Source organism: Equus asinus, chromosome 15 (genome assembly GCF_041296235.1).
Source record: "Equus asinus isolate D_3611 breed Donkey chromosome 15, EquAss-T2T_v2, whole genome shotgun sequence".
NCBI lineage: Eukaryota > Metazoa > Chordata > Mammalia > Perissodactyla > Equidae > Equus > Equus asinus.
Window position 1 is genome coordinate 38,403,003 of NC_091804.1, and position 25,926 is coordinate 38,428,928.

The window sequence follows — 25,926 nt, forward strand, 5'->3', positions numbered from 1 at the left end:
TCATGAGCAAGCTGGAAACTGAATTACCTGTTATGACCCAGCCTCAGAAGACGCACTGCGTCACTTCTGCCATACTCTATTAATTGATACAGTCTCAAAAGCCTGTGCAGTATCAAGGGTTGGGGACATAGATCTCACCTCTCCATGGGAGGAGTGTCAAAGAATTTGTGGACGGGCACGGCCCTGTGGCATAGTGGTTAATTCACACGCTCTACTTCGGCAGCCTGGGGTTCAAGGGTTCAGATCCTGGGCGTGGACCTACACCATTCAAGCCATGCTGTGGCAGCGAACCACATACAATAGAGGAAGATGGGTACAGATGTTAGCTCAGGACCAATCTTCCTCACCAAAAAAAAGAAAAAAAGAAAACAAATCTGTGAATTCCTTGATCAAGGGTCAATAAACTTAAAAAAATTGTGGACATACTTTAAAACTGCCACAACTAATTCTTGGTAAAAGTATAAAAGATGGCACAAATCAGACATTAACACCCTCTGCCCCATGAGTTTATGTGTTTATCATCTGTTTCCCTACACTGGACATTAAGCTCGAGGAGGGTGAGCATGCGGGTGTGTTGTTCACTGCAGTGTCTCTAGTGCCCAGGACAGGGCATGAGAACCACGTGGTGATGGAACGGGAGGGGGTGTCCACCCCTCCCCTCCCTGCCTGGGTTAGGCCAAAGCATCCTTCCCCAGCCAGCTTGCTCCCTCCTCTGTGGGCTTCTAAACTCCTGCGATCACAATTTACCTGTTCACTTAGGAGTCACCGAGCCTTATACTCAGTTGCCACTTGTTAAAGCACAGAGCGTCTGGCAGCCTGGATTCCAATCGCAAGGCTCATGTGACCCCACTGCGTGACCTTGAATGAAAAACCTCACAGGGCCTCAGGTTTCTCTTTTGTAAAAAGTGGGTAGTATTGGTACGTATCTCCCAGGGTAGTTGTGAAGATTCCATCAGTTAATTCAAGCGGACCACTTAGAGCAGCCCCTGGGCTCTAGGAAGCACCATGATTAGCTCTCATATTTCTGCATTGTCAAGTTATTTTTCCAGCGTATTTTCCTTATTTTTAAGCAGCGTTGTTGAGATTTAGTTCACGTCATATAATTTGCCCATTTAAAGTGTACAGTCAATGGTTTTTAGTACATCCACAGAGCTGTGCAAGCATCACCACAATCTGAGTTTAGAACATTTTCATCACCTTCAAAAGAAACCTGCCCCCATTAGCAGTCCCCCCTCATTCCTCTCCCTCCTCGTGCCTGAAAACCCCTAATCCACTTTCCGTAACTGTGCATCTGCCCATATGCATCATATTTTATTTCTTGTATTGTTTCACCTTTGTCTTATTTTCTGCCCCCCAATAATAAGGCATAAGATCCTAGAGACCCTGCCTTCTCCTCTTTTGTATCCCCTCCTGAACTTCAAACAGTGCTCCGCCCCATGGGTTTCTGTTGATACAGTAATAAACTGGCCCTTTGAGTGAGACCAAGCACGGAGTACCTTCTATGTGCCAGGTAATGTTCTAGGTGCATTCTAAACATGAACTCATATCATCCTCGCACACACACGCAAAACCCACGAGGCAGGCACTGTTACTATCCTCATTTTACTGAGGAAGAAACTGAGACATGAGAGGGTGAGTAACATGCCTGGAGTGACACAGCCAGCAAGCAGGCAAAGTCAGAAATCGAACCCAGACCATTTGCATCTGGAGTCTGCACCATGCTTCCTTTCTGAGGCCAAGTAGATGGGATTTCTGCACTTACGGTCAGCCCCAGGGGACCCACAGGCGTTGGGACGGAGCCGGTGTGGTAGCTCTTCTCAAAGCTGGCCCCCACCGGCCAGCCCCCCAGCGTCCACGTCCTCGTGGAGCTCCTCAAACATTTACTCTGGCCTGCTCTAGTGACTTGATTGACCCGGCGTCTCGGCTGTCCTCCTCACGGCTCCAGATGTGTGAGCAAACCATTCTGGACATTCTGGCACAGTTGAGCCCCCATAACTGCAGATCTACCCACCACCCCATGCAGCAGAAGAACCGCCCGGCTGATCGCAGTCGACCGTAGAATTGTGAGGAATAATAAATTGTTTCCAGCTACTAGGTTTTGGGGCGGACTGTTACACAGCAGTGGATCTCCAAATCAAGGAGTAAGACCACTTCAGCGGGTGGAAGGCCCGCGGTGGGACTGACCTAGGATTCCACAGCCAGCTGCCTCTTCACTCAGTCTTGAGTGAAGTCTTGAGCTCCCGTCCCAGCTGGCAGTGAGGGTGCAGGCCCGTGACCTGCGCTCAGCCCAGCAGACGCTTCGGCTCAGCACTCCGACTCCAGAGTGAGCAATGCAGAAGAGCCGGAGGTTCAGGACTTGTTCTGAAAGGGCTGGTGGTGGCACTGGAGCAGCATCTTGTTTCCAGTGGCAGCCACTGAGACAAAGCCGAGAATGGGGACAGGATTCGTTCAGACAGCAATGGCATCCTTTCTAGAATCTTCTTTTGGTATAATTTCTAATCCTCTCCTCTTATTTTCTGAGCCTGGTTCTCCAGTCTTCTGATTAGTTTTGTAAAAACTCCATTATCATTCTGGTAAAGCCCTTCTTCTGCTTAAATTAGCAAGAGTTAGTGTATTGATTAGGTTTGGTTGCACTCAACAGAAAACCCCAAAATAACTGTGACTTAAACAAGATAGGCAGTTTTCTCTTTGTGAATAAAGTACAGAAGTCAGCAGTCCAGGTGCCCCATTATCTTCAGAGACCCAGAACCCTTGTGTCTTGGTGCTCTGGCCCCATTTAGCACTTTGCCTCATGGTCCAAAATGGCTGCTCAAGCTCCAGTCATTGTGTCCACATTCTGGCCAGGAGGGAAGAGGGGAAGATGAAGGACATATCCCTCAAGGTGTCTCACTGGACACCTTGGCTTATATCTCTCATGGTTAGAACTTAATAACAAGACCAATCTTAGGTGTGAGAAAGGCCCAGATGGGCAGTCTTTAGCTGAGCAGTTAGTCTCCAGCTAAAGATCAGGGTTATATTGTTGAAAAGGAAGGAAAGAACAACTGTTGGAGTAGGCTACTAGGAATCTCTGCCTTGATCTGTCTGTGCGGTTTTCAACCAAGAGCCTTACAGGGAAGGGCGGGGCCAGGCTGCAAGTCAGTGGCCATGATAGACCTTGACGATATCTATCACGTTGACCTGACTGGCTCCCCTCTTAATTTTCTCTAATTTCCTTTTTCAAACTCTTTTTTTCCTCCCCAGTTTGTCTTGAACATCCACTGGCACTCCCCTGAGCCGACTCCCCCATCCTTCTGCTCTATTTTCTCTCCTACAGTCCCAACCCGCTTCTTGGCCACTCTCATCCCCATGCACAAGGCATGCTGTCCTTGTCACTGGAAGGGCCCTCCTTCCCCCTCTGGCTTATCTCAAGGTTTCCTGTGGGGACGTGGGTCATGCATTTTGGCGTCCCCATCTGTGTTTGGGGGATTGCTCACCTCAAGATGGAAGGCAGCGCCAGACCTCATCTCCAGCCTCCCTTGCAGCTCGGGCCAGGCGAGTGGCTTTGGCTGTGCCAACCAGCCGCACCTGTACAGGCCTTCAACTTGGAGGAGGATGACGTGCAGAAGGCCCACCTGGAACCCATCTGGGAAGAGTAGCAGAGAGGCGGTGGTTTCAGAGGGAGCTGCAGAAGGGGGGTCTGGAAATGGCATCCCACACCCAGTGCTGGCCACATGGGCAGCCGGCCTGTACCCCATGGCGGGAGGGGACAGTGGGGTCTTTCTGGGGCAGCCCAGCAGTGAGATGTGGACATTGCAGCAGCCTGCAGAGCCTCCAAGCTTAATTCTCTGGCCTTCCCAGAGTTTCTACGAGCTTCTTGGTATATTTTAATAAAACCCTTTTCTGCTTAAATTATCTCGAGTGAATTCTGTAGTTTGCAATTCAGAGCCTCGTCTGATATGCTCCCTGCCTGGGTGTTAGTTTCCTGTGGCTGCTGCGACAAATTGCCACAAACTTAGTGGCTTAAAATAGCACACATTTATTCCTGTACAGTTCTGGAGGGCAAGAGTCTGAAACGGGTCTCCCTGGGCCAAATTCAAGGTGTTGGCAAGGCGGGCTCCTCTCCGGAGGCTCCCAGGGAGAATCTCTTTCCTTGCCTGTTCCAGACTCTAGAGGCGGCCCCCACCTCCTAGCCTGTGGCCCTGTTCCACCTTCAAGGCCAGCAGAGGCATCCCTCTGACCTCTGCTCCTGTCATCGCATCCCCCCTCTTTTCCTCCAACTCGTCCGCCTCCCTCTTCCACTTATGAGAACTCTCGTGATTATATTCAGCCCACACAGATAATCCAGAATGATCTCCCCATCTCAAGACCTTTCATTTAATCCTAATCCCATCTGCAAAGTTCCTTTAGCCACGTAACCTACTCACAGGCCCCAGGGATCAGGATGTGGGCATCTTTGGGGAGCGATGTTTCTGTCTACAGCCATCGGGGTCCCCAGAAGCACATCCTGAGATAAGGTTTTGGGTGCACATGGTTTATTTGGGAAGCACGAGGAGGAGAGTGGGGAAGTGAGACAGAGAAAGGAAGGAAGCCACGACAGGGCATGCTATTTGGCCAGTGACCACTGGGGACCTCTGGGAGAGAGTAGAGCTGTCTGTTCACCCCTGCGTGGCTCTCCCAAGGGTGTCAACCCACTGGCACTTCTCATCTGCCCTGTGCTCAGCTGAGTGCACATGTGTGTCCAGGGAGAGTGCTCAGGCCGAGGGTCTGGCATATTTAAACAGAAAATAGTACCGAAACAGCGTGTAGCAGATGCTGTTGGTGCCCCAGCCATCTGCCCTGGGCACTCACCTCTCCTGGTTGCAGGAGGCTGCTTCCCTTAGGCCATGGGGCTCAGGCAGCCTGTGTGCAGGACACAGTGTCAGAGCCGATGTCCCCAAGAGTAGTCCTTAGGCAATGATGGATGGGAACTAGTGAAGGAATACCCTGGCTCCCTCATTCCTTGGTTGGGATGACTCAGAAGCACGTCCACACTGGCTCCCAGAGTTCTCCAGTGGGCTGGAGCCCAGATGCTCTCAGTGATGACTGGCTTTGTATCACACCTGTGTTGGCTGCATCCCCAGCCCCCTGCTGCTGTGTCCTGGGATTACCTCCCAAACACATCGAATCCTTGTCTCAGGGTCTTCTCAGGGAGCCAAAACCAAGATCCAAGAGCAAACAAACAAACAAACAGCCAACCCCCACGACTGTGGTGTCCTAAATATTTACACTGAACAAGTTAACCAGTTTTATGTGCAGCTGGACACACGTACACAGACAAGCAGAATACAGTTGCTATATACATCACCTCCTTGGAGAGACTCTCCAAAGCCTACAGCTGAGGTTTTTCCTGAATCTGAGGCCCCAACCAAATGGTACTTCTGCCCGGAGCCCCAGCACCCTGTTGACAGGAATCGAGAGGGTGCATTCGAGCTTCCCCCTAAAGTAAACACAGAAAGTAAGTTTCAAAGGGAGAAATGACACACAGAGGCACTGTGGGAGCGGGGCAGGTCCTCCAGGATGTCTGGGCGTATAAAGACTCTGTGTGTCGTGGAAAGAACCAGACTGGCAGCTGGAAAGGCCAACTGCAGACACAGCCACAGGGCCGTAAGTGACTGGTGCCTGTTACCAAGTGGAGACGTCACTCAGAGGAAAACAGGAGTGAGAGCAGATGCTGTTGTTGCCCCTTTCTCAGTTAGGACTAGGTTCAGCTGCAAAAGATAGGGAACCAGAAATAAAAGGTGCTCATGTCTATCTCGTGTAAAAGTAAGTAGATAAGCACCCCAGAATTGGCAAGACTCTTCAAAATGTCAGGGACCCAGGTCCCTTCCCTCTTGCTGCTCTGCTGAGAAAAACTTCTATTTCAAAGACTGCCTCGTGGGTCCACCATGGCTGCCGGGACTGAGAAGGGGACTGGGAGCGGACTGCTAGAGAAATACAACATATCCAGTCAAATTTAAGTTTCAGGTATATAGCGAATATTTTTAAAAATATAACTATGTCCCAATTATTGCATGGGAGATATACTAGAAAAAAGCATTCATTATTTATCTGCAGTTCAAATTTAACTGCTATGACAAATTACTACAAGTTTAGTGGCTTAAAGCAAGATAAATTTATTCTCTCCCAGTTTGGGAGGTCACAAGTGCAAAGCGGATCAGCAGGGCAGTGTTCCTCGTGGAGGCAGTGAGGGAGAACCCATTCCTCTGCCTTTTCCGGCTTCTAAAGGCTGTCAGCGTGCCTTGGCTTGTGGTCCCACAATCACTGCAACCCCTGCTTCCATCATCACATCTCCCCTGCCTCTGACCCTCCTTGTCCCTCTTATGAGGACCCTTGTAATTATATTGAGCCTACGGGATAATCCAGGGTAACGTCCCCATCTCAAAACGCTTAAATTAATCACATCTGCAAAGTCCCTTTTACCCCCTAAGGTAACATATTCACAGGTTCTGAGGATTAAGATGTGGGTATCTTTGGGGACCATTATTGTGCCTAGCACAGAAACACAGAAGTTGCTTCCCAAATAACTTAATGATTAAACGCGGGTGACCCCAATCCAGCCAGCTCCATTCATTCATTCATTCCGTAAATGGTTATTGGGCACCTCCTATGTGCTCTGGGCACAGAGCTGTGACCAAGACAGACAACGTCTCTCCCTTCATGGGTGTACATTCTACCTGAGGAAGACAAGATGGTAAGTTAACAAACGTGGAAACAGACCTTTCCTTTAAAAGGTGGAGCCTAGTTCTCCTCCCCTTGAGAGTGGCCTCGACTTAGGCACTTACTTCTAAAGTGACTATATGTAAATCAAGGGAAAACCGTATTTTGTCTGGAACTTTATCAAATGTCATTCACTCTCTCAAAACCACTTCACCAACTTTTACGTTAACTTTGCCTGAGTGGACAAAACAGCACCCTCAACCAGCCTGCATGGTGACCCACTTTGGAGACTAGGTCATAAAAATCACTGTGGCTTCCTACAGTTGCTCTCTTTTTTTTCCCTTGCATCACTCACTCTGGAGAGAGCGAGGTGCCACGTCATGAGCAGACTCAAGCAGCTCTGTGGAGAGGTGATGAACCAAGGCCTCCAGCCAACAGCCATGTGGGGGGGCCAGCGTGGAAGCAGCTCCTCCAGCCCCGGTCGAGCCTTCACAGGACTGCGGCCCCAGCTGACAGCTTGACTGCAACCTCATGAGAGATCCTGAGCCAGAACCACCCAAGCTGCTCCCAAATTCCCAACCCACAGAAACTATGAGATAATAAATGTTTGGACCTTAAGCCACTAAGAGTTCAGCTAATTTGTTCTGCAGCAAAAGATAACTAATACTCAGATAAATAAACACCACCATTTCACAAACTTAAACTGGTTTAGTGCAATAAAGAAAATAAATCAAGATGACATGGAAGCAAGGGGTGGGGGCAGGGCTGATAAGACTAGGAGGTTGATGAAAGCTTCCCTTGCAGGTGATGTGGAGCTGAGAACAGAATGAGGGGAAGGGCCCAGCCAGCAGAGCTTTCCAGCCCCAAGAGTCTGCACACACCCCTTTGTATAACCACAAGGCCGCCGTTACTATTCTGAAATGAAATTTAAAGATAACGAAATCTTCCTACACACATAATTCTTTAGGAGATAATGACTTAACAAAGAAAGAGGAAACCAAAGGAAAGCAATGTATAATTTGCAAATTTTATCTCCATATACAAATGCTCAGGCACAGTTACACTAAGAGATATAATAAAGCAGTCAGATACTGGAACCTAAAAGCAGAATCCGGGATGATGGCCACAAATGCGGACCAATCGGGCGTGCCATCGTGGCAGTTCAAACACCAGGGCTGGCATAAACGGTGGTGATGTGGTTTGGAAACTGTGAACAACATTTGGTAAAGTTCCAGACAAAATGCAGTTTTTCCTTGAATTACAATGTAGTTGCATTCCTGGAAAATTCGATACGTATTAAAACTGTACCAAAAAATGTTTTGTGTTTATAGGTAAAGCAGATGTAGGTTCTAGGTTTAGATCATTACTAATAGGTTTTCCACCTCCAGGAATGTCTGGCCCAGCCACGTGGGACACGTGTAATTCCTCTCTATGTGGGATTGTCCAGCTTTGCAGGATGTTGTCAAGCATTCCTGCTCCCCATCATAACAATAAAAATATTCCCCCCACAAAATTTCAAAATGCCCCTAGGGATGGTACTGCCCTCACTGAGAAGCACTGATGGAGAGGAAGAGAGGTCGTAACCCACGCCTTTCATGGGAATGAAAAGGAATCCAGAGCAGTCAGGGAGTCCTAAGAAGGAAGGTAGGAGGAGAGAGATCAGGGCAGACAAGTCAGCCACAGTGAGATGCTGAGACTCAACTCCTAGGGCAATGGGGAGCCACTGCAGGGTTTTCAGCAGGGGAGAGACATGGCTTGACCTTGCTGTGGGGAGTGGCTCAAAACTTCTGTCACTCAGTGGATGGCACCGTACTTTTCTGAGAGTCTCACACATTCATTCACTCACTCATTCATTCAACCCAGAAGTGAGGGGTGTCTCAGCGATCTATTGCTGTGTAACAAGCTACCCCCAAATGTAGTGGCTGAAAGTAATAACAATTTGTTGTTTTCTGCTCTTTTGTGGGTTGGCTGGGCAGTTCTGCTGCTGTCCTCAACAGGGTTACTCAAGCTGCTGTGTTCAGCCGGTGGGCCGGCTGGGGGCTGGGCTCAGCTTGGAAAGCCGGGATGGCTGGGCTTCTGGCTTCCTGTGCTCTTTCTTCCAGATGCTCCTGAGCATCCAAGGCCTCTTGGTGCTCAGGCTCTGGGACGCAGGCAGCCTCAGTTCAGCCACATTCTGGTGGTCAAGGCAAGTCACAGGCTAGTCCCAGGCCTGGAGAAACACAGTCCACTTCTTGAGAGCAGGAACTGCAAAGTCGCCTCACAGCCACGGAATTCGCAGCCGCGAAACGTTCTACCTGGCTCAGGACCAGGATCCGGGGATACAGCCTGGCCCTCCGTGGCCTGCATCCTCATCAGGCAACAAACAAGTCAACAAGTAAAAATGTCAGGAAGTGCCATGAAGCAGGTCAAATAGGGAGGGGGCTACTTTAGACAGTGCGGTCAGGGAGGGCGTCCCTGAGATGGTTGAGCCGAGACCTGAGCATCTGAGCATCCTGCACGGGAAGTTCCGAGGGTTCAGAGAAAGACACTGTCCTTGCGTGAGCCTGGCAGCACCACGGCTCCCCTCGGGGGAGGTGGGCAGTGTGAAAGGACGTGCTTGGGGACATCACCAGGTGGTGTGATGTCAGTGGCAGTGGGATGGAGTGGAAGGTGCCCTGGGGCCAGAATATCTGTCTTCTTACACACATTTGCGGCTGTGTGACACTGGCCATCTCTGTTCTTCCCGTCAGACGCCCCCAAATACCTCCTGCCCTGTGCACTGCACTGCGAGGCAGTCCAGGTTTATGAAAATAGACGGATCCGCTGGCTCCAGGGGGAAGTGCCCTCAGGGTGGTTCCTACCAGCACCGAGCACAGATGTGGCACTCGATACACAGAAGTGCACTGAGCCAGACGGCCGGGAGGTGGCTCGACTGTGGTGACAGGAGGGTTGCGTGGAAGGTGTGTGTGTCCTGTGACAGGCATGGCGGATCCTGTGTTGGAGTGTCCACAAATACGCCTCCTCTCTCTCTCTCCTTCCTTTCACCTCTCCTTCCCATTCACCCTCGAGCCCTGCTTTCCTTTTCTTTCTCCATCACCCACTAGGCTTTCTTGTCATCTTGCTTTCTTTTCCACTTCATTCCTCTTCTCTCCTCCTGACTTCCCGCTCTTCCCTTTATCTCTCTCCTCACCTCCTCTTCTCTTCCCCTCTTCGCTGCTCCTCTCCTGGACTCTCTTCTTCCTTCCTCCTCTCACGCCACCTCCCCCTCTCTCTCCCTCATCTCTTCTCTCTCACCTTCGTGCCTCCCCTCCTGTCTGGCCACCTCACCTGCTCTTCTAATTCCCCTTCTTCCTCACCTCCTTACTCCCTCATCACCTCCCTCCCTCCCTCACCAATCTCCTCTCTCTCCCTCGCCTCCTCTCCTTCCTCCTCACTTCCTCCTCTCGCCCCTTCATCACCTCCCTCACTCTCTTACCGGTTCTCTTCTCTCCAATCTTCTTTTCCCTTCTTTCCTTCCTCTCCTCCGAACTCCTCTCCTTCCTCCTCTTCTCCTCCCGCATCACCTCCACGCGCACACCCTCAGTGCCTCTCTTGCTCCTCACCTCCTCCTCTTTCACCCCATCGCCACCTCTCCTCCCTTCGCCTCCTTTCTCCCGTCCTCACGTCCCCTCCTGCCGTCACTCACTTCCGTTCCCTTCTCCCGTTCCTTTTCCCTTCCTTCCCGCACCCTCGCTCCTCGGCTTCTCGCCCCTGGCCCCGCCCCCAGCCGTAGGCCCCGCCCCCCCAGGGTCACGGGGTCGACGGGCGCGCGGCGGCCGTAGCGGCCCCGCCGGTCACGTGGTCACGTGATGCGCTCCAACATGGCGGCGCCGTGGGGCCGCGGTGTCGCTTCCTGACGGGGCGGCGCCGACGGACGCGGCCGGTGCCGGCCGGGACGCCGGGCCCACAGCGTCGTTTGCCCACTCGCTCGCGCCGCCTGTTCGCGGGGCTGCCCGCTCCGCCGGGCCGGGGCCATGCAGGAGAGCCAGACCAAGAGCATGTTCGTGTCCCGGGCCCTAGAGAAGATCCTGGCCGACAAGGAGGTGAAGCGGCCCCAGCACTCCCAGCTGCGCAGGGCCTGCCAGGTGGCGCTCGGTGGGTGAGCTGCCCCGGCCCGGCCCCGCGCCGGCCGTTACCCCGCCCGGCCTCTTGGGCTCCACCTCCTCCCCACCCGAATCCCCCATTCCCGGCCTCCTCCCGGGGGAAACTGATGCAGCTCGAGACTGGTCCAAGGTCACCCAGCAAGTGGGTGACAGCCAGGGCTGGCTCTCCAGCCTCCCAGCCCGAGGCTCTTGCCATGACTCCTTGACGTCCTGTTTCCTGCTTCCTCCCCTACCCCCCTCAGAGGCAGGAGCCCTTGTCCTAAGTTTTTCTTCTCCTGCGTCCTGTTGGTTGGGGTTCCCCTATGTGAGCGGAGCAGGTGGGAAGAGCTGCTCAACTGGTTTAGGGAAACCCCTGAGGCTTGCTTTGGAAGTGCCGGATCGGAGAATGTTTTCCTTCCATTTGGGCATCTTCCATAACTCCTTCAAGGAAGGAATGTAGAGGGTTATCCCGCATCTCCCAGGTATCGTAGTGTGCAAGAGATCTGCTTATTTGGGCCGCCCACTGAAATAGAGAGTCTGTGAGGGCAAAGATACTTGTCCGTTTTATTCACTGCTGGATCCCTTGCGTTTGAGCAGCACCGGACACGTAGAAGATGCTAATTGAATGGACCCACCGATTATGGAAAGAGGGAGAGAACTCTCTCATAGCTAGTTAAAACCTTGGTTGTTGATTCCGACATCAACATCCTACCTTTTAGTTTCCATCATTCAACAAATTTTTATCAGATGCCCACTATGTGCTAGGCAGTGTGGTAGGCGCTGTAGAGGGGAACAAGACAGACAAGGTGTTTCCCCTTATGAACTTATACTGTAACAGGGGAGACAAAGTAAGTGAATAAGAAAGTTAATGAGACAATTTTGAATACTAATAAATACTTTTGTGAAAGGAAAAGAGCGAGATGGGATAAAGAGGGCCGGAGGACTGCTTTTGATGTGGTGGTCAAGAAAGTAATCCTTTCTGAGGAGGTGACATTCGAGCTGAGTACTGAAACGCTAAAAGTATCCATCATGCAGAGTTTCAGAAGAGAGTGTCGGGCAGTGAGGATCTATACGTTTGACCAGAGCTGTGTTCAAGCTAATTCACCACCCCCAATGCCTTTGGTTTGGAATCTGTAAAAAAGACCTGTTTTTCCTAACAAATTGCCTGAGTAAATGGAAAGTTTGATTTTCTGTCACAGAATGTGAGGTTGCTGTCACCTTTCTCCCTTCATTTGGTGCAAGGTACAGCGCTGGAATTCTTCTGGGGACTAGGAATGAACTTGTGAACTTTGCACTTCTCTGGGAAGAATGTCCATACTTTTCATCAGACTTTTTAAAGGGTCTGAAACTCCCTCAAGCGTCAGGAACTGTTGATATCGAGGTTGTTGTTGCTTAGATAATCTGGAAGCAGATGCTAGTCCTGTGAAATTCAGGATCAGTGGGAGGAATTTACTGAGGTTTAGATTTTTAAAGCCTTTCAATTCAGAAAACCAAGGCTAACTGTTGGATATTGTTTCCTCAGGAGTGCGGAATAAGCACTACAAAGCAGTTTGTAAGTTAGGCAAAAGCCTGATATTTACAACTCCTCTTTGAACTCCACCTGGATCCTGTCCTCTCAATATTACTTTGAGTGTTGTTGCAGAAGTTTCAAAATAGTTATTTGACAGACAAGTTTTCATTCCCTCTTCAGAAAATTTAACATAATATTTTCACAAAATTGTGTATCACATTGTTGGAACCTACTTATAAAACTATCATAAGGGCCATAACATTGAGAGCTTAAATGTTTTTGGATCTTGTGTTTGTTCGGAAGTTCATATTTTTCCAACCCAAATTGTGGAATGCAAGTTCAGTGTTTCAGTAGTGAGTTATAAAAAATAGCCTATCTAGGAAGTAGTTTGATCACAGGTTAAATGAATAGCAAAATGACATGGTGGCTCATCATTATCAAATTGGGTAATAGCTATTATAAGGGAACCTATGAATAGCAAGGAGTTAAACTGGCCATCTTTTTTAAGAGAGTAAGTGTGTGTCATTGCTGGTAAATAGAAGTGACTGCTTTTACTTATCCATAATAGAAAACATACAGCAAAGTACCTGGTGATATTTCACGCTGCATCTCAAGGCACGATCATAATTATGTCCAGTAAAAGTAGCTGAAGCGAGCCTGTATGTAAGAAGCATTGCAGTGTGGCTGGTATTTTAGAGATTACCATGTGTAGATTATCGTTAGTTTTGGTAAGAGGAACTGTAAGTGACCGCTCAGAGTTGAAATGCTTGCCTGATAAAGAGCACTTACAGGAGGCAGCTTCTCTGATGCGATTCCTCCAACTATAGTGGATTGGGGTTGGGGATCAGGGCTGCAGGGCTGGATGCAATAGAGATTAGGAGCGCGTTCTCTGGATTTAAGACTGTCTCGGTTCAGAGCCCTTGCCTTCTACTTGCTATCTGTGATCTTGGACAGGTCTTATACCTTCCTTATAGGGTTATTATAAAAATGAAGTTAGTTCCCTGCACGTGTGTTAAATAGTGCAGGGAACTTGGCATGTAGTAGGTGCTCCATAAAAGCTTGCTGTTGTTATTTATTTTTATTACTATTTTAAGCTGCAACAGACCACAGAAACTCTAAGCGCTCCAGCTTAATGTTCTTAACCTGCATTGGTTCCTCATTCAGCAGTGACTTATTGCTCTATTTGGTTTGTAGAGGCAATAGATAAGAATGTAATTACATGACTAAAGGGCTGTGTTTATTGGAATGTTAACTTGCTAAGCTCAGTGAAGACAGGGGTTGTCCCTTGTAAACGAAGCCATGATCAGGATGGACCTGGTTTGGAGTAGTCTCTGATTCGTCTCACTACATGCCAGATGCAGAGATGGGGACTGTCCACGTGGGGATCACGTCTTTCCACCCATTATCTGGAGAAATCAGAGTGCTGTGAGAGTGTTCATCACCCCAAGGACACTGTTGCTCTTTACCTCATTAAAGAAGCTTTAATAGATATTAATAATCTTGAACCTTTCTGCCCTCTGTTGGGGCACATAATTATGTTCTTACACCTCCCTTCCATGACTGTTTTATTTAAGAACCATTTTCTCCCATGATCTCTCTTTAAATTATATTTCTGCTCTTTTTTTATTTATTTATTTTTAAAGATTTTGTTTTTCCTTTTTCTCCCAAAGCCCCCTGGTACATAGTTGTGTGTTTTTAGTTGTGGGTCCTTCTAGTTGTGGCATGTGGGACGCCGCCTCAGCGTGGCCTGATGAGCGGTGCCATGTCCGCGCCCAGGATCCGAACCAGTGAAACCCTGGGCCGCCGAAGCGGAGCGCGCGAACTTAACCACCCGGCCACAGGGCTGGGCCCTATATTTCTGCTCTTAAACTATATGGAGTTTGGAGACTTGACGAGATACTCTGAGTGTTTTTAAATTGGGTATGGAAAAATTTGGAAACCTGGGAAACTTTAACTGAATTGTTCTAACAATACTCTTCATATATACATATATGATAAGAGATGCAGTATCTTATTTAATAATTTAATGTGCACAAAGTGCTAAGTAAGGGCTAAGTGCTCTATACTTGCTAGCTGTCATTATTCTTAGTCATTATCAAGAAAATATAAAACAAATAGTAACCATGCCTATGTGTTTCTCATATGAAATTGAGTGACTTTTTTTAAAAGGATAGACTTTATATTTTAGAGCAGTTTTAGGTTCACAGCAAAATTGCACAGAAGGTACAGAGAATTCCTGTATACCCCGGCCCCCACATACGCATAACTTCTCCGTTATCAGCGTCCCTCACCACAGTGGTACATTTGTTACAATGCTGAACCTACATTGACGCACTGTTATCACCCAATAGAGTGACTTTTTAAAATCACGTTATGTAATAACTATATGGGATCTCCCATGTACTAAGCAGTTCTGTGTTCCAGGCACAGTGCCATGTGCTTTGCATGCAGTTTAGTCCTCACTATTATTATCCTCACTGAGGCCCAGAGAAGTCGGCCAGTGTGACTCAGCCAGCAGGCAGCGGAGTGGGCTGTCAGGGTGTGAATGCGGGCAGTCTGGCTCCAGAGCCCGAGACCTTAACCGTTACTACCGTGCTGTAGTGTCTGTCCACATGAAAGTTCTTGTGTGTAGAGTCCTCAGTGGAGTCTTTAAACAATCATTATTATGCTGCAGTGAAGTTTGGGGGAAGTTTCAGTAAGTAAAGGGACCATCTTTTCTGTGGTTGAATTTTGAGATGTATTTGAAAGCCTCTAGGCAAAAAGATCCCAGCTTTTTCTCTGCAGCTTTGTATTGCACATGTCTTTGGTTTACTTTAGGGACTAACAGGAAGAAAGAAATGACAGTAAAGAGCTGGTTTCTCCGTAGCTTCATTTGGGTAATTAAGTTTTTCTGATTTGAGACATCTCTCTTCATCAGCAGTAAACTCTCGTATTAATCCTGCACACATAATTGATGTCCGTCTTTGCGTACAGCAGGCAAAGGGAAACCCAGGCTCAGAGAGCAGCTTGCCCACATCTGCTCAACCAGGTGGGGAACAGCTACAACACATGGTCTGCCCTGTCATAGAAATCATAAAATCCATTTTTAGATTTTCTACTCAAACTGTTATATGGGATTTTAGAGACGTGTGGGTCATTGGTGATCTTAGCTTGAACTGTTTTTGTGGCACGATGAAGGTGGAAACCAGACTGGAGTGGGTGGAGGCTTGAGTGGGAGCTGGGGAAATAGACAGTGAGCACAGACAACTATTTCCCAAAGTTTGGCTGTGCTTTGAAGGGGAGGAGAGAGATGTGGATCATGGGAGGGTTTTTTCTTCTTCTTTTCTTAAAGGTAGAAAATAACTTTTTTAAATGTCATTGAGAAGGAGGAGCCAATTAAGGGAGTACATTCATAAATCTTAGTTGTGTATAAATGGGCAAAAAATATTCAACATTTACATGTCCATAAGATACACGGTAAATTGGTTTTTCCTCTATATGATGATGATGTTCTAATTTTGATATGTTCAAAATAACTATTCTCGCCATTAGGAAGAACCTAAGTGCAAAATTTGAAAAATATAAAAAATATCCCTAAATTGTCATAGCAAATAAAGGAAAGCTTTCAATTGAAATATAGAGTCAAACCTTTAATTTTAGCAAATTCTGGTGTTGTGATTGGACATTTTGTTTGTTTGTTTGTTTGTTTGTTTTTAAAGATTGGCACCTGAGCTAACAACTATTGCCAATCTTTTTTTTTTTTTCTGCTTTTTCTCCCCAAAGCCCCCCGGTACATAGTTGTATATTGTAGCTGTAGGTCCTTCTAGTTGTGGCATGTGGGACACCGCCTCACCATGGCCTGACTAGTGGTGCCATGTCCGTGCCCAGGATCTGCACCAGCGAAACCCTGAGCCGCCGAATTGGAGCGTGCAAACTTACCCACTCAGCCATGGGGCCGGCCCCCAGACGTTTTGTTTACGAGTACTGCAGATTATAAAAGTTTTGAGGAGTAACAGGATGTGGGATCCTGACAGATTACTTTTTGTTGAAAAGCTTTATGATGATTCTTCAGGAGGTCATGTGTCTAGAGACAGCATCTAAAAATTAGATTTTGATTATTGAATGGCATTCATTTATTGGATTGGCAGAAAATTCATTGAGAGCTGAGTTTGAAACTTTGCTCATTGATTAGTCCTTGGATCCTGGGCTAATCATTTAGCTTCCTTGCACCTCAATTTTCTGAAATGGTAAAGATGATACTACTTGTGTCACAGGATTATTGTAAAGCTTGGGTGAACTGATGCAGTAGAGTAATTAACAACGCCTGACAGAACCCTGCGCAGATTCGGAGGCGTCGCTGTGGGCGCTGTTAGAGGAGGCGCTCGGCACTCCTCTTCTCTGCCTCCCTTATTACGGTTTATGGACGTGTTTGCTGCTCTCTTGACATTTCGACGCCGGTGAAGCCAGGGCCTGGATGATTTAGAGCTCTGTCCTGTCCTTGTAAACCTCAGGGGAGAGTCTGTAAGCAGTGCTAGGGAAAACAGTGAGACCATTCTGTATGGAAAAGAAGGAACTTGCAAAAACGTGTCCTTAATCAGCAAGTACATGGCGTCTCCTGTATAAATAGCTCAGAACTGTACTTAGTCCTCACCGTTTTCACCAGGCTTAGGGGCCTGCCAGGAAAAGACTTGCCTTTCTTTTCAGCAAGTTTATCTTAGAAAATAGTTTCATGTTTGCTAATTCATTCCTGGAGTCTTTCTGTAAGAAACTTCTTTTGGTTTACTGTCTTGGTTGTAAATAAATCTTTTAGCTTTCTTATTAGGTTTTATAGATTTGTCGGGAGAACAGCCTTCTTATCCTAGGACATAAAATTCTTAAATTTTTCCTCAGTCCTAGGGAGTAGTCAGTGCATGTTTGTTCTTTATATAGTCCTTTTGTCTGTAGACTAAACCAGGCTGACGTTCATTCAGAAGATGTTTGTTTGGGTGTTATACCCGGTGTCATGATGCAAGGGAAGCAAAATAAACAAGAACTGTGTTCTCAGGGAGTTTGCAGTTAGTGGGGAAGAAGGGCGTTGTTCAAATGATCACATCATCGGGGTCATACCAACAAGCTGAGAAATCCTATGAAGGTGAGAAACCTTGCAGGGAGCGAACAAAGAGGTGAGGGAAAACTGTCCTGAGGAAGTCTTGAGAGCTGAATGATAAATGAGAATTAAATAGTTGAGGTGAGAGACATTTTGGCAGCAGGGGGAAGGGCATATGCAAAGACCCTGTGGCAGAGAGGAGTGCGAGTGACTGTTAAGGAAACTAAAAAGTACAAGTGTGTGTGAATCTAAATTATCTCAAAATGAAATTTTTTTTAATTAAAAAAACAAAGTAAAAGAGGCCACTGTGTGGTTGGAGTGTGGTAAGTGAGGAGGGAGAGTATTTGGGGATAAGGTGGGAAAGGTAGGGCAGGGCCCCACCATGCAGGACCTTGGAGGTCATGGTGAGAAGTTTGTCTTTAGATCAAAAGCAGTGAGTCAACACTGAAGAGTTCTAAGCAGGGAAGAAGGTGATAGGATGACCAAGTTTGTATTTTGGAAAGATCACTTGGGCTGTTGTATTCAGAACGTCTAGAGGAAGACCAGAGGGATTGCCTAGGGACTAATGAGGAGGCACTTAGCTTCTTCCAGGGGAGAGATGTTGGTGGCCTGGACTTAGAGTGGTGACAACAGAAATAGTGCAAAGTGAAGGTATTGTCCACTTGTTTAGAAGGCAAAGCTAACAACACCTGTTGATGGATTGGGTAAGAACACGAGCAAGAGGACTGACTATTGAGTTTCGGACTCACCCAAGTAGGTGGCTGGTGGTGCTGTTCTTGAAGATGGTGTGTGGAAGACCATCTGGAGAGAGGTGGGGGAGGAGGTTAATCTCAGTTGGGACTTGGATGTGTCGTTTCCCCTGTCTTGGAGCATCCAATTGGACAGGCGGAGTAGGAAGTGGATGGATGTATGAACCTGATGTTTATAAGTCAAGCCTGGGCTGGAAATCGACCTTTAGGAGTCTTCAGAGCCTAGGTGGGAATTAAAGGTGTGGGGGAAGATGAGATGGCCCAGGGAGAGAGGGTGCAGAGGAGAGGCAGGGGAGCTGGGCCTGGGCCTGCGGAACCCTGGCCTGCCCGGCTGGGCAGAGGAGGCTGAGTGCAAAGGAGATGAAGACGTGGGGCAGGGAGCAGAGGGCGGATGAGAATGTGTGCTAGTGAAGCCGGAAGTAGAGAAAATTTCAAGGAGGGTGAGGTCAGTAAGGTCAGGTGCTATAGGGAGGTCAAGTGAGGTGGAGACTGTAAAAATGCCCATCAGATGCAGAGACAAGGGGGTCGTTGGTGACCTTAGCTTGAACTGTTTTGGTGGTGCGCTGAAGGGGACAGCAGGCTGCTGTGGGCTGAGGCATGAGTGGGAGGTGCACAGCTATTTCCAGAGTTTGGCTGTGGTGTCGAGGGGAGGGGGAAATGTGGATCATGGAAGCCTTTGTTTTCTTCTTATTTTAAAGGTAGAAGAGACTTGAACTTGTTTAAGTGTCATTGGGAAGGGAGCCAGTTGAGGGAGAGGTTCAGTAATGTGGGAGAAAGAGAAAGGACAGTTTATTCATTCAACAAATATAGGGTGCCTACTCTGAGCCTAGGAATTCCTAGGTGCTAGAACGGAACAGATGAAAGTCTCTGTTGTCGGAGAGTTTATATTCTCCTCGGGAAGACAGATAATGAATGAACTGATACAAGTATGTCACCGGTGGTAAATACTGTGAAGAAAGATTAGAAAAATAAATCAGAGTAAAGTGAAAAAATAAAGCAGGTTAGGAGATAAAGAATGACAAGGAGGGGTGGGGTGGCAGCTTTAGGTGGTGAGGGAAGGCCTCTCGGAAGGGCTAACAATTGAGCAGAGATCTGAAGGAAGCGAGGGAGTGGGCCATGCGGCTCTCGGGAGGGAGGGCATTCCAGGCAGCAGGAGTAGCGAGTTCAGAGGCCCTGAAATAGGAACATGCAGCAAGTAGCCCAGCGGCCGGGTGGCGGAAGGGGAGGCCAGAGGGGTAGCAGGGACCAGATCTTGGAGAGGCTTGGAGGCCAAGGTGAAGATGTGGGATTTTACTCAGCACAGATGGGAAGCCACTGGAGAGTTTTGAGCAAAGGAGCAGATGTGCTCTGATTTGCATTATGAGGGTTATGGATCATCTGTTTTGAGCAGATGTAATCTGATTTACATTTTAAGGAAATGCACTGGCTGCTGTGTGGAGAAGATGGGTGGGAAGAGGGTGAGAGCTGAGGCAGCGAGACCAGGTAAGAGGCTGTTGCGGTGGGTGGGGTGGGAGATGATGGTGGCTTGGCCTGGGGTGAGGGTGGCGGCCTAGCATGGTGAGAAGTAATCAGATTCTAGATGGGATGGAGAGCATGGAGTTTCTGAGAAGGCAGGTAGGGATGGGAGACGACAGAGGTGAGCGGATTGGACACTAACTGTCTTCTAGCAGGAGGGAGCAGAGGGTGGGGACTGAAGAAGGTCACTTTGTAGGTTCCCTAACAGGAGGTTGAGGGGATCTCCTTGTGGCGGCTTCTAATTTCTGCATGAAATAGGAGGCCGCTCCCTCTGTTGTGAGTAAAGAGGAATGGTGACGATTAGGAGGGAGAGATGAGGTATTTGAGGAGAGTGGAGACATTTGCAGTTGTCTATGCGGAGAGCTACAGAAAATGAGTTTAACTGGCAATATTTGGGTTCCATTTGTGCTTGGCGGTTACAGCTTTACAGACCTACTAACTTGCCCTGTTGTCAGAGGTCTGGTTGTTAGGTAGAGACAGGTCGAAAGGAGATGGTAATATCTTAGTTTGGGATTTTGCCAGAAGTTAAGACTAAAGGTCAGAGAAAATGAAGGCTATTGATTGCCTATCATTCAGATAATGATCCTGCTAATGGGGCCTGTCCTGGAAATGAAGAAAGAGGAAAGCTGACATGTTGGTCTTGTCAAGGTCTGACTGGCCAGAGAAGGGTCCAACTGGGAGCAGGTGAGTAGGTCAGCTGGGAGGAGAGGAGGCTGTGGGCAGAGAGCAGCAAGGAGCTGAAAGCGCCCCAATTCCACGGGAGGACAAGATTCAGAGTGTGGCCCGCCACACAGGGCTGCCTTGGAGTGGAGGCGGAGGTTCTTGGAGGGGGAGCTGAGGGAGTTGAGGGCGGTGTTGGTTTGCATAGTAGGGATGGGTGTGGCAGATCAGACGTGTGAGGAGAGTTGAAGGGTCGAAGGATGTTGTGGGACTTTGGGGGAGCTGACCAGTGATGGGATTGTTGAAGGTGGTGATGGTCATTGTTAGACTCAGCTTGGGAGTGGAGCAAAGAAGGTGAGCCGGTGCCGAAGTTGCTGCTGAATAGAAGGGTGTGTGTGTGCATGAGCTGGGTGGCTTTTCTGCTGAAGCTGCCCCACCTCACTGAGTCTCCCTCCTCTCCAACCTGTTCATTTATTGCTGCTAATAGCCCAGTTGGCAGTTGGGAAAGCAGTGCCTATTAAAATGTGGAGCAGTAAACTCGAGCAGGTGTGCCCCACCATATGCTCCTCTTCCTCACCCATCCTCCTCCTCCTCATCATTGAGGGGCTCTGGAGTGTCGCCTCTGGAGCAGCCAGCCTGGGTGTGAATCCTGACTGTGCGGTAGCACTTCCTGGATCTGACCGTGGGCAGGTGACGGTGCCCAGATTCCTCGCCTGTATAGCAGTTATGGGATCAGAATGCTCTTGCCTTCCCAGGTTGTGGTGAGGACCAAATGGGCGCCTGGCCCTAGTGAATGTCAGCTGTGATGATTATACTTTGGGTTCCACTCTTTTTCTTTTTTCCCTTAGCTCTGCTTGGTTCCACCAAGGGCACCAGAAACTTTGCACTATTGCTGACTCCTGTTGTAAGATAAGAGCGCGAGAACTGACATTTATTAACCACCTACTGTATGCCAGACACTGCCTTAGCCATTAATCTGACAATGCCTCTCTCATGGGGTTATCGAGAGAATTACCTGCACCCAAATGCCTAGTTACAGTCTCTGGAGCATATGGGACTGCCTTTTATCGTCCTCGTTTTTTAGAGTAGGAAATCGAGACTCTGGGAGGGTTAATAACCCGCCTGGCATCATTCAGCTAATAGATGTCCATGCCGGGATTTGAACCTAGTTCTCGCTCAGTCTGAAACCTATGTCTTCTCTTTCCTCCACACCAGGCTCTGTCAAGCTGTGAGGTCCCCTGCTGCACACCTTTTCCTTGTTCCGTTTTCTGCCTCTTTTTTTTTTAACTTTTTATTAAGATTATGATGGTTTACAACCTTGTGAAATTTCTCTTGTACGTTATTGTTAGTCATGTTGTAGGTGTACCACTTCACCCTTTGTGCCCTCCCCCCGCCTTCCCCTGGTAACCACCAATCAGTTCTCTTTGTCTATATGTTTAACTTCCACTATGAGTGGAGTCGTGCAGAGTTCTTCTTTCTCTATCTGGCTTATTTCACTTAACATAATACCCTCAAGGTCCATCCATGTTGTGAATGGGACCATTTTATCCTTTTTTATGGCTGAGTAGTATTCCATTGTGTGTGTGTGTATATATACACACCATATCTTCTTTATCCAATCATCAGTTGATGGGCATTTCTGCCTCTTTTTAATGGAAAAAAAAATATTTTGTTATCCAGAAGCCAACTGTTAGGTTGGACCATATGAAACTACTAATATTTGACTGTAAAAATGGTGCTTTCGTGTGGTTCAGACTGGTCCTTCTCTCTATTCTCACAGCCTCCACCCTGGTCCAAGCCCCCGTGATGGCTTGCCTGGATTATTAGCAGTAGCCTCCTGATGGGCTTCCCTCTTCCATCCTGGCCGCCCTCCTCTGTATACTCAAAACAGCAGCCAGAGTGATCTGCCAAAACGTAGGTCAGCTCAGGCCACTCTCCGTTCCCTTCCAGGGCTTCCCATCTTCTGGACCCCTGCTGTGCCTAGTGGAGGAGATTTTTCAAATTTTTTTTCTTTAACTAAGAGTGGTTTGGAGAGTGCAACAATTCCTAATTCTTGTGGGAATACTTAAGTGTAAATTAAGAAAACTAAAGGAAATCTGTGAACATTTAACTCGCAGTTGATGTTTCTTGGCCTTCTGCAGTGGCTGTCCCGGTAGTTTCCTCTTTCCTGCTCTCCTAAGAGGGCCCTCTGTGTTCTGGACTCGTCTGGCCCTGTGCTGCTCCACCACTGCCGCGGCCACAAGTCACTCTGGCCCTTGATCATTCCCTTTGGAAAACCGGGGTGCACCCTCGCTGTGGTCCTGCCTCAGCAGGCCAGAAAAGGGGATTGGGAAATTCCAGAGCTGGGGTTGTCAACAGCCTGCTCAAGGCCAGGTGGGGCTCACGGAGGAGCATGAGCACCAGAGCTTTGAGTTCTGGTCACAGCAGTCACTGTTTGTCTTAGTGATAGCACAACCAGCATTTATATTGTTCTTCACTTACAGTTTATGGGGTAATTCTTTGCGTTTATTTGATAGTCAAAGTACCTGAGAAGCTATGAACACCGGCTCTGGAGCCCAATTTTCTGGGTTCAAGTCCCACTCCACGACTTACTAGCTTGTGACCTCTCTGGATCTTGTTTCTTCATCTGTAAAGTTTAGTGGAGTTTGGCCTTGAACCCTGATCCTCTGGCTCCTTAGTTGCTCTTTGCTCTTTGGCCAAGCCACATTTAGCTTGTACAAAACTTGAATGTTTTGTCTTCATAGCACTGGTCGTAGTTCTTTTTTTTCAAAGACTTTATTTTTCCTTTTTCTCCCCAAAGCCCCTCGGTACATAGTTGTATATTTTAGTTCTGGGTCCTTCTAGTTGTGGCATGTGGGATGCCACCCCAGCATGGCCCGACAAGCGACGCCACGTCTGTGCCCAGGATCCAAACCAGCGAAACCCTGGGCCACCGAAGTGGAGCGCGTGAACCTAACCACTTGGCCACGGGGCCGGGCCCTAGTCATAGTTCCTAAAAGCCACTTTTATCCCCTGCAGTTACTTTTCTGCAGCCAATGAAATACTTTCTCTTTGATTCTTCCCTGTTCCTTAAAGCAAAGATTACAAACTGGTCAGGGCAACCTGTAAACCAGTTTTATTTGAGCCATAATATTTTTTAAAATATTGAAGTTGCTGTGAACTGCAGTCAGACCTTTCACTTAAAATCTGGATTTTGATCTCTGGCACCATCAGAACAACTATTACTCTGGGCTCAGGGTCTCTAGTGGTCCCAGGCAGCTGAAGCTGAGGCGCTGCTGCGCCCCTTGCCCTGTTGGGTGGTGGGGCACTCCACGTCTCTCCTTGAGGTTCCCTGCCTGGCCACCTTAGGCCTTTGAGCGTGTAACTTCTGCTCTTGGTTTTATTACTCTCAGTGCCTCAGTGAGTAAGTCGCAGTCCTGGTGATTGATTCGTCGATTGGTGGTTTGGCACTAGTGGCATTCCGAAACAGATTATTTTAGAGCTCGGAGGCCAGCACAGACCCTAGTGAAGGCCTAATTGCTTCGGATACATTTAACACCTAAACTTCACGCTAAAAGGTAACCATGAGTGGAAGGAAACTTTATGTCTGAGTTCAGGCAACAGTGCCCCTCTGCCGTGCCACACAGTGACAGTCTTACCGCTAAGCAGAGCCTTAATGTTATGGATACAGATTTCTGCACAGAAAGCTTGGCTACCAGCCTCATGGACTGGATCTCCTGGGCCACTCCCAGTCTCAGCTCGCCTTGCCGGGGGGCCTCAGCTAGAACGCAGAGCTGCCTACTTACTGAGTTCTCGTCCCTCGAGGGCAGGAGCCATGCCACAGAGCTCTCTACGGTCAGTGAGCAAAACAATTGCTATTAGTCGTCTGGGTGTTTCTCCCGTTTTCTTCCGTGTGTAGTAAGGAGACGTTGAAAGCCTGGCTGGAAGGTTAGAAGTTGCCACCTCCAGTGAGTCCACTTGTTCAGTTTTCAGTCCTAAAGTTCAGTCTAGAATAGAGTTGTCCAAGAAAAGGAAATTTATAATTTCCAAAACTGTATTCTGGGGTTGCTAGGATAACCAATGTCGCATCCAAACCGCTGGCTCTGGGGAGAGTGTGTAAGGAAGGCTGGCCTATGGAGATCGTCTGAATGCATGGCCTTCAGGGTAGACCTGCTTCACGGGCCGCTTTGATGACAGTGCACCTGCAGAGCTAACATGTAGGAAGACGTTCGACCGAGTACGTGTGGGGAATTCTGCGTGATTTAGATAGGGTGTTCTGTTGTTTCAATGGCCTAAAACCTTGTTCTCCTGGAAATAAGACTCTCTCTTTAAGATTAGGATTTTTGAATAATGACACTTTATTTCTGTGACCTTAACATTGTGGTTGTAACCTCCATGGTAAAGATTTTTAATTTTAGTTCATAAAAATTATAAATGCCGGGGCTGGCCCCGTGGCCGAGTGGTTAAGTTCGCGCGCTCCGCTGCAGGTGGCCCAGTGTTTCGTTGGTTCGAATCCTGGGCGCGGACATGGCACTGCTCATCAAGCCACGCTGAGGCAGTGTCCCACACGCCACAACTAGAAGGACCCACAACGGGGGCTTTGGGGAGAAAAAGGAAAAAAATAATAAAATCTTAAAAGAAAAATTATAAATGCCTTAGCTGAACAATTATTGATTTACTTAATACCACTGAACTGTACATTAAAAATGGCTTTAAGATGGTAAATTCTATGTTATGTATGTTTACCACAGTTTTTTTAAAAGTGCTTCAAAAAGTATATATGCTTATCATCGAATATGTGAAAAAAGAGAAAAAATCATCATCCCACTACTTAGACAGCTTTCAATATTTTATGTTTGTTTGTAGTCTCCTATGCATATTTTTACACAGTTGAGATGTTATTGTATTACCATAATATTGTGTTAGCTGTTATTAACATCCGTTTTGCAGAACATGGAAATAGAACATGGACCGTGGACTTCGCACAATGCCTAGCACATAGTAACTGCTATGTAAATGCTAGCTATTATTACTGCTATTATAATCACTTTCTATCACTTCAAATCAGCATTTCTATACGAAAAATCTCATAACAATTGTTTTTAATAGTTTCTGAATATCTTTCAGTAAAGTGTTCTTTTGTATAAATGTTGCTCCTAACGTGCCTCTCTTTCTTCCCCACCAGATGAAATTAAAGCAGAAATAGAAAAACAGAGGTAGGTTGGGGCGCATCCTTCTTGCTGAAATACAATGTTAAATGAGTAGGCAGTGGCTGTGGGAACCTGTATGTCAGCGTGTTTTCTCATATTTCTGGTTCTCAGAGGTAGCCCACACTCTCCTAGCGTGGTGTCGGGCAAGACTGCATGTGTTTGAACCGATCGCAGGGTAACAGGTTACTGGCTTAATAATCATGTCTGGAGGAAAGGGTGAGGAAGAGCAAGTCAGTGCTGTTGTACCTTTTCTCGACGGGTGAGGCACAGCCTTTCTCTCTTATGTGTCAGGCTTCCTTACGCAGGAGGACGGGGCCGTCCTCCTGCCTCGTCCGTGGCTGCTCCTCCCCTTCGTAGTGGTGAAGCCAGTTAGTCACGCTGCAGCAGTACAGCTCTGACAGGGTTGATGCCAGGCTTCTGTCCAGGACGCTCTTGATACAGCTCGCTTATCAGAGGCCTCGTT

The 25,926-nt window shown here is 47.9% G+C and overlaps 1 protein-coding gene and 1 long non-coding RNA gene across 4 annotated transcripts in view; one reads left to right on the forward strand and one right to left on the reverse strand.

Moving 5' to 3' along the window:
- Positions 1 to 1,250: 1,250 nt before the first annotated feature.
- On the reverse strand, positions 1,251 to 5,456 carry LOC139040271 (uncharacterized). The gene is made up of 3 exons (XR_011494441.1): positions 5,324 to 5,456; positions 3,474 to 3,622; positions 1,251 to 2,836 (listed from the first exon to the last, which is right to left on the reverse strand). It is a non-coding gene; the product is annotated as an uncharacterized lncRNA (long non-coding RNA).
- A 5,026-nt stretch (positions 5,457 to 10,482) lies between these two features.
- The window catches only part of ARFGEF2 (ARF guanine nucleotide exchange factor 2), a 104,973-nt gene continuing 89,529 nt past the window's right edge, over positions 10,483 to 25,926 (forward strand). The window contains exons 1-2 of one of the 3 annotated variants that reach the window (XM_014832892.3): positions 10,483 to 10,788; positions 25,439 to 25,469. In XM_014832892.3, coding sequence (XP_014688378.2) covers positions 10,668 to 10,788; positions 25,439 to 25,469 — 152 coding nt within the window. In that variant the 5' untranslated portion in view covers positions 10,483 to 10,667. The remainder of the gene's footprint in view (positions 10,789 to 25,438; positions 25,470 to 25,926) is intronic. The other 2 variants (XM_014832882.3, XM_044747858.2) reach the window with 2 other exon arrangements.